An 11,063-nucleotide genomic window follows, 5' to 3' on the forward strand; every position below is an offset into this window, starting at 1 on the left:
GGCATCTGAGCATGAATACTAACTCGTCAGATAGACAGCCTTCCTCTCCCACTAGAGGCTCCATACTCTGCCATCCCTGTCACTGTCCATTGTGTTGTCAGCACCCTCATCCATTCCTCCTGTCTGCCCTTCTGGTAAATCTAGTCAGCCAGAGGTCCCTGTTCCAGGAGGGTCAGCTGTTCCTCATCTACGGCAATCCATTGTCAGTATTCCTTTGGATAGAATTGGGGTCTGCTGTTCATTTTTCCAGTAGTATGTTGGGTTACTGTCTGGAAGAGCCTTAATCTATCCTAGCCAACAACTCGACTGAAGGTCGAGAAAAAAAAGGCACACACTCGAGACCATAGCTTTATTCTACCCTTCAAGTCAACTGAAAGTATTAGTTCAATCACCTCCAAACAAGGGGAGAATATCTCTGAGGAAAGTGGCCCACCTGAATGCAAAAACCTAAGACACTGATATGCTTTTCCTTTCTCTTCTTTTAAGTTCCCCAGGTCACACCAAAATCATCCCCTGATGCTCAGAACTCTGGGATGCGGACTACTACCATCTTTAAAAGACACCTTGCTTCTGGTAAAACAAAAACAAAAACCCAAACTGCTGAGGCTTCCTCAGCAAGTACCTGCAACACTGAAAATAACACGCTAGGCCAGCAATTCTGGGAAACAGCCGACTACTTTCTATAGAAATACTTGAGTAGGTGCAAAATCTGCTTACCCCTGACACGTAGCTAAGGTGAGGCAGCTACATTGTCATCTCGGCAGGCTCTGGGTCTCAAGTCCCAAAAACGTCCTTTTAAAAATAGCCGGGCGTGGTGGCGCATGCCTTTAATCCCAGCATTCTGGAGGCAGAGGCAGGCGGATCTTTGTGAGTTCAAGGCCAGCCTGGTCCACATAGTAAGTTCCTGGACAGCTGGGGCTACAGGGAGACCCTGTCTCAAAAAGACCAAACATATATGTTCTAACTCTCAGGCCAGGTGTGGTGGCATACGCCTTTAATCCCAGCACTTGGGAGGCAGAGGCAGGCAAATCTCTGTGAGTCGAAGGCCAGCCTAGTCTACATAGTGAGTTCCAGGTCAGCTGGGACTAAAGAGAGACCCTGTCTCAAAAAGACCCCCCCAAAAAAAATAATTATCTCAGGCTGGAGAGATGGTTCAGCAGTTAAGAGCACTGACTGCTCTTGCAGAGGACCTGGATTCAGTTCCCAATACCCACATGGACGCTAATGACCATCCTTCACTCCAGTTCCAAGGGATCCAACACTCTCTTCTGCCTCCATGGGAATTGTACAACACTGACACATGTAGGCGATACTCTCACACACCCAAAATAAAATTTTAAAATATTAGCTGTCTGCCATGTGCCAGGATTAGACATATCTTTGTCCATCTTTCGAACAATTGGTTGAGATAAATGCTGTGCATTTACTCTGAAGCTCAAGGAGGTGAGGAATGTGTCCAAACATTCAAAAATTCAAATTCTGTTCTGTTTTTATTTATTTTTATAAAAGTTTTGAAGAGATTTTTTTATTATTATTTATGTCTGTGTATGTGAATGTGCATGTAGGATCCTATGGGGCTGGAGTTGTGGGCTGCCTGATGTGGTTGCTTGGAACTGAACTCAGGTTCTCTGCAAGAGTAGTGAGTGCTCCCAACCACTGAGCAATCTCTCCAGCCCCCTAATTTTGGCGGGGGTGGGTGTAGGGTGCTGGGTCTCTGTCGCCCAGCTCTGGGATGGCCTGGAACTCACAGCAAACTTCCTGCCTGAGCTTCCTGGGTGCTGGGATCATAGGCATGAGGCACCACACTCAGCCCTATTCCTTCAAATGCAGACGTCTGTGCTCCCTTCTCTTAATCAAACCAGCTTCCATTTGTTTGTCAGTATGGCTTGGTTTGTTTTTATTGATGAGCATGCTGAAATGTTTTAGGCATGTAAAAATATTACATAAAGTTGTACAATAGGGAAATATGATGCTAAATAGGAATTTGACATTGAAAAACTTGAGGCCTGAGTATTTTTCAACTATTACTATTTACCTCCAGATTGAAAGCCTGTAGGCCTAATATAAGAAAATTTGCAGGTTGTACTGATATTCTTCATACTTTCGTCCGACCGTCAACATGTTTGTTAAATAACTATGTATCCGGGCACAGTTCTGAGTGACAGGGACCAACAATGGAAAGAAAATGGACAAAGATGAGCGTGGTGGTACAGGCCTACAATTCTAGCATGGAGGCAGAAGCGGGAAGATCAAGAGTTCAAAGCCAATCTCAGCTATGTAGCAAGTTAGAGGCAAGCCCGGACTACATGAGACCTTGTCAAAAAAAAAAAAAAAAGGAAGGAAAGAAGGAAGGAAGAAAAGAAGAAAGGAAAAGGAGGGAGAGATGGAAGAGGGAGGGAAGGAAAAAAGAAAGAAGGAAGAAAGGGAGAAAAGAAAAAAATCAATAGATCTTTGTCTTCATGGAGGGTCTACTCTTTACAGACAGGAAAGAAAAACAATTGACAAAAAACAAGGGATCTATTCTGTGCTTCATGTTACTTTACAGAGAAGTAGGTAAGGGCACTCTCAATTTGTAGATATAAATCAGTTATGACCAAGACCTGAGGTTCAGAACAGATTCCTGATAAACACAGACCTATGTCGACATGCACCTTGATATTTCTGAGGGACTTTTGAAGGCCAGGAACTCATAGTTGCTTTATTAGATAGTATTATCTATGTTTTGTGGAAAAGGAAATGGGAGTTTATAATTATGCCCCAAACCATGGAGCTGATGAGTGGCAGAGTTCAATTAGGCTCTTAGTCCCACCCCCCCGACCCCCCCACCCCCACTCCTCCCAGCATCCTCGTACCTTGGGAGCCCTCTCTCCAGTTCCAAGTTCTAATGCCCGAGGGTGTATAGCAGCTTGTAAAACCATTAGTTGCTCGGAATATTGAACAATAACACGTTAGCTCTAGAAAAACATTAACTTTCTGTTCTATGAGAATTTGAAGTGGGCCAAAGTTACACAGGGCCCTGCCTGACAAATGGGATTAGAAGAGGGAATGAATGGCATGGTGACCCTCAAGGGTATGGAGCTGGGAAGTAGCTAGCATGGGGCCAGTATAGTAGCTGCCTGATGGAGAATTACCAAAGAAAATGGGGAAACAGAGCAGTGTGCAGGAAGGAGGACAGAAAGGCAGCTACTGCCAGAACAGCTCTAGAACAAATTCCAATTTGGTAAGTTACAGCTGTATCTGAAGATAGTTTTTATTTTCTTTTTCATGTATTTAAGGAGAAGATGTGTTGAGCCTGGTGGGTAACACATGCTGGCTAAACTATATTACTTATTGAATGATCTCAAGAGATTAAACTGCAAAATGTAAGAAAGTATCATTTTGGGGCTGGAGAGACGGCTCAGTGGTTAAGAGCACTAACTGCTCTTGCAAAGGATCCGGGTTTGATTCTCAGCACCCACATGGTGGCTATGAACCATCCTTAATGCCAGTTCCAGAAGAATCTGAAGCCCTCTTCTGACCTCTGCAGCATTGCATGACATGGGTACACTCACATACATGCAGGCAATACACTCATACACATAAAATAAAAATAATAAAATGAAAAAAAGAAAGTATTGTTATTAAAATAGGTGCAAGACATGTCAGTTTTGAGTTCTTTCTTATAGCACATTTTGTCCTAAGTAGAATTAATGTGGTTTCTTACCTGGACAAATTTCATGAGTAATACATTTTAAAGAATGATGAGAAGTTGCATGTAAATTTTGTCTCACACAAAAGATTTAAAAAAAAAAAAAAAAAAGACCTTAGTTGTGATTGCGGCCAGCACTAGAGCTTGTCACAGCAGTTGGGACTTCTGACCTGTGTCAGGTAGACCAAATGAGGTTCATCATGGAGCATATTCATATACAATATGCATGTGCAAGTTGACCACATTTGCTGGAGATGCACTTCTAGACACCCACTGACCTCAGATACATGCAGTCCAATTTTCTCAGCAGAAGGTGGTTTCCTGGGGAGTTCAGTCAGGCAATTTATAAGGGCAGTCACTTTGTAGCTGTAGCTGAGGCTGATTCTGCCTCCCCCTCCCTTTGAGATCAGTGACCTTCACTTCAGGCAGAGTACATGGAACAGTGGAACAGTCACCATTGTTAAAATTAGATTTCTTTCTTTTTGTCAGGTAACAGTCAAGACATCGGATTTTTGTCAGGAATGGTTTTCCTCGCCATCATATTGCCTATTTTTTCTCTGATTGGGATATTCAACAGATCGCTTCGAATAGGGTAGGTTTTTGTAGTTTCTGGTTCCTGATTTAGACCACATATGTGTACTACCAAAATGTTGTCAATTCAGTGTTTACCTGAGCATCCCGTTAACATTTTCATTTTGAAAAAGAAAAATTAATTTTATTAGTATTGTTGTGTGTGTGATGCAGGGGCTACACATGCCACATGATGTGTGTGGAGGTCAAGGAACAACCTTGTGTAGTCAGTTCTCTCTTTCTACCTTTATGTGGATTCCAGGAATTGAACTCAGGTCATTAGGTTTGCATAGCAAGTATTTTACCCACTGAGCCATCACCGCCCTGATGAGGGGAAATTGAAGGACCAGTGTTTAATGAGTACCTACCTATGCCTCACTTTTTACAAATGTTCATTGAAACCTCACAATGGCTGTACCAGAAAAGCTCTGTGATCAGTTTACAAATGACTGAGATGACGCTCAGAGAGGCTGAGTCCTCCACCGAAGGTTGCCAAACCCTCAACCTGACAAGACAGCGGACACCAGTGCTCAGGCTCTGCTTCCTGCACACTGATAGCCACCATGCCTGGATTCCACAGTGCTCACAGCACACCTTAATTTTGTCCAAACAATACAGTGAATCATTGTGAAAGAAGCAAGGCAAGGTTTTAACTCATCGCTCCGTTACCAACTGTGTTTGTGTTTGGGTGTCCAGCCCCCAGGCCCCTTCTTTTTCTTTAAAATATTTTTATTTGACAATTTAACACACACACACACACACACACACACACACAGTATTATTTTTGTCATATTCACACACATACCCCATTCCCTTCTCGTGCCCCTTACCCCTCCCTCTGGAACCCTTTTTCTTCCCAACACCGCTTCTACTTCATGTTTTTCTTCTTTCTTACAACCCACTGAGTGTTATTAGGGTTCCTTGTGTGGGCATGGGTATGGATTTATGAGCTGGTTTGTGGGCAACTTGCCAGAGGCTATACCTGAAGAAAAATGACTCCCTCCTCCCCCAGCAGCCATCACCTGCCAGAAGTTCCTTGGCTAGAGGTGGGGCCTCATGCTCCCTCTCTAGTCCATGGCATGTTGACTGGTTCAGTCTTGTGTATGTCTTGTCACAGGTAACCACAGCAGACATGAGCTCATGAGTGTGACAGCCATGTTGTGTCCTGAGGACAGCGTTTCACAGCATTCCTCCTCATCCTCTGGCTCTTACATTCTTTCTGAGTCTTCCATCTAGGGCTGAGCACTCAATAGTCACTTATTCTCCGCTCTTTGACCAGCTATGCAACTATACTAACCACTGCTCACTACAAAAATAAGCTTCTCTGAACAAGGCTGAAGCAGCACTAATCTATCGGTATAAACAAGTATTTTAAGGCAATTAGACAACCTGTCCATTTAGCAAAACAACAGCAGTAGGTCTCCCTCCCCAACTTTGGTCCCATGAGCTCCCCAGTCATGGGTTTTGACCAGGTTTACAGTACCAGGCATGAATTCCCTTTTGTGAAGTGGGTCTCAAACCCTATCAGAAAGTGGTTAGTTACCCCTATAACATTTATGACATTGCACAAGTGGGCACACCTTGCCTGGCAGGTTAGTACTGTAGCATGCAAGGTCCACTATTCAGTAAAACTATTGGTGACTTTTCTCCCCAACTGGCCTGCATAGTACCTTCCAGCACTATAAACACTATCCAGTAGGAAGGAAGTTTTCACATCAGCTCCAGCGTGATTCCTCTGTGTTCTGCAAGCAAAGTGTGTCATGACTTCAGCAATAAGATCTTACCATCTAGCTCTGGTGGGCAACCAAGAGCAGTGGCAATAGCCCTGTGCTATTTGGGGACAGCCCCTTCTTTCAAACAGTTTCTCCCAGCATTGTATTAGTAAAATGAGACCACGAGGAAGGCAAGGCTCTGACTTTTTGGATGCTACCAGATGCATTTGGCATTTCAGATATGTTAAGAGACTGGAGTTGTTTAATGCTGCAGTTTCCAGTGTTGCTAATTATCACAGATTTTGGCACACATAGCCATTCTTTGCCAAATTACCAAGAAATGTTGAGATAACATTTTATTTAAAGCTATAATCAAAATGCAGAAAAGAGTCAGGTGTGGTGGTACACACCTTTAATCCCAGCACTCAGGAGACAGAAGCAGGCAGATCTCTATGAGTCTGAGGCCACCCTGGTCTATATAGTAAGTTCCAGGCCAGCCAGGGCTACATTATGAGATCCTGTTTCAAACAACAACAAAGCAGAAGAAATATTTTAAATAAGCTATTCTAAATCATACTAATCATTTATTGTCTACACAAGCTTTTCCCACAAAACTTAATATTTCAAATTTTAATGCTAATAAATTTCATGTTAATAAATATATCCCTATACCATTGCCAGGTGGCCAAACTGTTATAGAGTTTTATTTTGGGATATATTAAAATATAATTAATTATAAAATCCCTTGAAATTTCTTAGTTTTCAAAATAATGTCTATAAAATATTAATATTTGCATTGTCATCCAAGGTGTTCTAGTTGTTTTGAAATTATAAGTAACATTCATTTCATTACTATAACAAATATAACCCAAAGACCTTTTGTTAATAATACCATGTAAGGAAATAGGAAAATTCTTGGGTAATTTATTTATTAAATAAGTTTTATTTTCTAAAAAAATATAAAAGAACAGCGCTAGGCAGAGGCAGGCAGATCTCTGTGAGTTCAAGACCAGCCTGTTCTACATAGTTCCAGGCCAGCTGGGTCTACAGGGAGACATTGTTTCAAACAACAACAACAAAAAACCCTGAAACAGCCAGGCATGGTGGCGCATACCTTTAATCCCAGCACTTGGGAGGCAGAGGCAGGCAGATCTCTGTGAATTCAAGGCCAGCCTGGTCTACATAGCGAGTTCTAGGACAGCTGGGGCTACAGGGAGACCCTGTCTCAAAAAAGACCAAAAAAAAAAAAAAACAAACCAACCCTAAAACAACAACAATAACAAAAATAATAAAAGAGGGGTTGAGCCGATGACTCATTCAGTGAAATACTTGCCTTGCAAACACAAGGACTTGAGTTTGATCCTTAGAACCCAAGATAATAAGGTCAGCTGGTATGGTGGTACTCACTTTTAATCCCAGCACTGGGGAGCACAGGTGGATCCCTAGGGCTTACTGGCCAGCCAGCCTACTAGGCCAGTGAAAGACCCTATCTCAAAAAAAATAGGGCAGCGGGGTGGGGTGGGGCGCAGGCAGCACCTGAAGAATGCCACTCAAGTTGTCCTCAGGTCTTCACATGCACACATGAACCTACACACACATACACTCACAAAAGAAAGATAAAAGAAATAAATCCAATATAAATATCTATATGCAGATACTGTTATTTAATGTAGCAACACAGTATTTATGAAAGCCTGATATTAGAAGCCGAACTAGAAACAGAGACAAACATAACATTTTAAATACAATGAAACTAAGGGTTTATGTACACATATATATATGAAAAGTCACTGCATACTGTATCAGTATATTGTGTGAAAACTTCATCACAGTAGCATGAACTTACTGGTTTGGTCTAATTACAAACATAGACGTGGAATGTGAATTAGGGGAAAACTGATTCATAAAAGATTGTATAAACATACATAAAGAAATCATTTTACCCTAATGTCCAAGGTCTTATTTGTTTTTCACAGTTCACTAAAAAATAAAATATGTATCAGTGAACCCTCTCTCAACAGTCCTGGCACAATCTGTTTGCCCAAACCAGTTTGCACAGTCAGTGTGGAAAGTACTTTTAAACACAAGGGCAGCACCAAGAGGAACATTTGGAAAGACACTGAATCAACTTCTCAGTGAACTCTCATTAAGTAAGAGACAGAAGGGCTGGAGAGATGGCTCAGTGGTTAAGAACACTGGCTGTTCTTGCAGAAGACCTGGGTTCGAATCCCAGCACCCACATGGCAGCTAACAACTGTCCGTAACCCCAGTTCCAGGGGATCCAAGAGCCTCTTCTGTGCTCTGCGGGCATTGCACGACACTAGTGCACTTACCTACATGCAGGCAATACATGCATACACATAAAATAAAAAAATAATAATAAATAAAATAATTAAAAAAATAAGAGACAGAAGTCTTTGCCCTTATCAGGAAGTTAAGAGACATTCCATTCCATCTCACATCTTCATCTACTATGATTGCCTACACCAATCCTAAAGTAATACTTAGGATTAGTTGCTGTTTCTAATGTGTCATGTTGTTTTTTTAGGATTATAAGAAAAATCTTATTGCTAATACCAAAGTGGCTTCATGAAGATATTCCTAATATGGAAAACAGTAACGTTGTGAAAATGCTACAGGTAATCAAACAGTACCAAACAGACCCAGATTGATGCCCAATATGGGAAGACATGCCTATAATCCCAGCACTGGGGAGGCTGAGGCAAGAAGATCACAAGTTCAAGGCCAACCTGAGCTACATAATGAGACTTTGTCTAAAACAAATAGGCAAACAATAAAATCCCCACAAATCAAAAATCACATTTGGGACTGAGGATGGTCTAATAATTAAAGTAGAATACGCGTGTATAAGTAGAAACAAAGTTGTAGCATTTCAATCCCTACTTAAAAGAGATGAAAGAATGTAGTTAGGGGAGGAAAAGACAGAAGAAAGAGAAAATATGCTATGCACAGTAAAGTGAAGTGGAAAATTGTGGGTCAGGTATAATGGTTGGTTAGTATATGTCTTCAGGGGCTGAGGAGAAAGGAAAGAAGAGCTCACAGGCATATTAAAGTTTCCAAGAGGCTTCTGCTTGCATGAGATGGAGGTGCGCTCACATGTCCAAGGAGAGCACCACTTCATTCTTTTAACTTAATGGAGAATGAGAAATTTAACGTGGGGAAATTGTGGAAGATGGTGTCACCAGGAATGGGCTAAGTTTTATGTCAGCCAGGAAAACTAGAGTATACCCCGAGAAGACCCTGGGGGTGTGGCGGGAGACAGGAAAGGTCAGCTGTGTGTGCTTCCAGCACTCTGCTCAGCCATCAACAACCTCTCAACCCAGTCAGTGGGACAGAAATGCCATCTAAACATTACAGTGCAGAGGGATCCGGGCAATGACAGAAACAAGTCCAAATGTGATGTGGCAAAATGAGGAGCGGCTTAGGAGAAACATTTCTAGGAGAAATGGAGGGGTCACGTGGGCCCAAGCGCAAAGGGACAGAACACATTGGGCAAATCAGTTCTATTTATAAAACAGACACACAAGGCTCTGCCTAAAGCTTGATGAGCCCGTTAATCAACTTTTCCCAGACACACATCAGTGAACGAAGAGTTCCTAGGCTAAAATGAAAAACATTTCAAAAAGTTTTAAAACCAAGAAATGTGCTTAAGGCATAGATTTTTTCTTATTATTCTGTCACTCCAGTCTCCTCTTGGGAGAACTTAATAAAGATTTAGAAGGTAACAGAACACAGAAGGAGGAACTCATACAAGTAGACAAACACTGTGATCAAAGGGGGGAACGGGAAGCTGGGGGACGGAAATTTCAGTTCTTAGTTACTCAGTCAACCCTTTAAGTGGTTTTTTGTAAAATGAAATAATGCCTTTTTTCTAGGAAAAAAATGTATTCGTGAACAATATTGTCACTGAGGGTGCCCTTTATGTTGATCCCGTGATTACAGAGATCAGCGAAATCTTTCTGCCAGCACACAAGCCCGCAGATTATAAGGAAGAAAAGTCCGTGGGACCCCTGGAGACAAGAGACTGTCTGCAAGTATCATTGTCCACCAGTTCTGTTGTGTATATTCCTGATCTCAACACAGGATACAAACCCCAGATTTCTAGTTTTCACCCTGGGGAAAACCACCTCAACCCCAGTGATGAAACAGATTCTTCAACACTTGAACTACCAGGTGACCTCTGTGGTGTGGGAAATAATGTCAAGTTAAAAATATGCCCCCATTTTGCATTTTCTGTCTCAAGTATGAATTCATTAAGCAACACCCTAGCTCTTGAAGAATTAAGTCTCCTTTTAGATAAAGGCGAATGCAATCCTTCTGACATACAAAACTCAGAAAAAGAAACTACTGTGTTTCTGGAAAATGACTCATCCAGGGACACTCTTCCAGAACAGACACTGCTGCCTGATGAATTTGTCTCCTGTTTGGCGATTGGGAGTGAGGAGCTGCCATCTATTAATTCTTATTTTCCACAAAAAGTTTTGGAAAGCCACTTCAGTGGAATTTCACTCTTGCAAAAGTAGAGCTGTATAGTCAAAATCAACATGAGAAGCTGCCTGTCCACTGAAAACTCAACCTTCCCCTCAAAAGAAGTGGCGTTATACCTCCAAGGTCCCAAGCTGGGGCATGCTGCCCCAGCAAGAAAAGCAGCAATGTTAAATGCCAGTGAAGATTGGTTTTCCTTTTTCCTCTCTCTTTTTTTTTTTTTTTTTTTTTTTTACTTGAGACAGGATCTCACACAGCCAAGATGATCTTGAACTCCTGATCCTCCTGCCTCTACCACCCAAGTCCTGGGATTACAGCTTGTCTCACCATGACTATTTCACATTTTTCTTCATTAAAAGTTGTAGAACAACTCTATTTGTATAAGGAATAAATAATTCAGAATATGTGGGAGTGAAATAAATGGTAAAATAGTCCTTTAAAATCAAAACATTAGGAGACTAGAGAGGTAGCTCAGTGGTTAAGAGCACTGGCTGCTCTTGCAGAAGACCTGGGTTTGAATTCCAGCACCCACATGGTGACTAACAACTGTCTGTAACTCCAGTTCAGGGGATCCAATGTCCTCTTCT

At 41.9% G+C, this 11,063-nt stretch overlaps 1 protein-coding gene across 1 annotated transcript in view; it reads left to right on the forward strand.

Annotated features, from left to right (window-relative positions):
* The window catches only part of Il23r (interleukin 23 receptor), a 101,402-nt gene extending 90,742 nt beyond the window's left edge, over nucleotides 1-10,660 (forward strand). The window contains exons 8-11 of the mRNA XM_008844603.3: nucleotides 487-573; nucleotides 4,178-4,280; nucleotides 8,519-8,609; nucleotides 9,867-10,660. Of these exons, the coding sequence (XP_008842825.1) occupies nucleotides 487-573; nucleotides 4,178-4,280; nucleotides 8,519-8,609; nucleotides 9,867-10,514 (929 nt within the window). The 3' untranslated portion in view covers nucleotides 10,515-10,660. The remainder of the gene's footprint in view (nucleotides 1-486; nucleotides 574-4,177; nucleotides 4,281-8,518; nucleotides 8,610-9,866) is intronic.
* Nucleotides 10,661-11,063: the final 403 nt, after the last annotated feature.

Source organism: Nannospalax galili, unplaced genomic scaffold, assembly GCF_000622305.1.
Source record: "Nannospalax galili isolate Female #2095 unplaced genomic scaffold, S.galili_v1.0 scaffold441, whole genome shotgun sequence".
NCBI lineage: Eukaryota > Metazoa > Chordata > Mammalia > Rodentia > Spalacidae > Nannospalax > Nannospalax galili.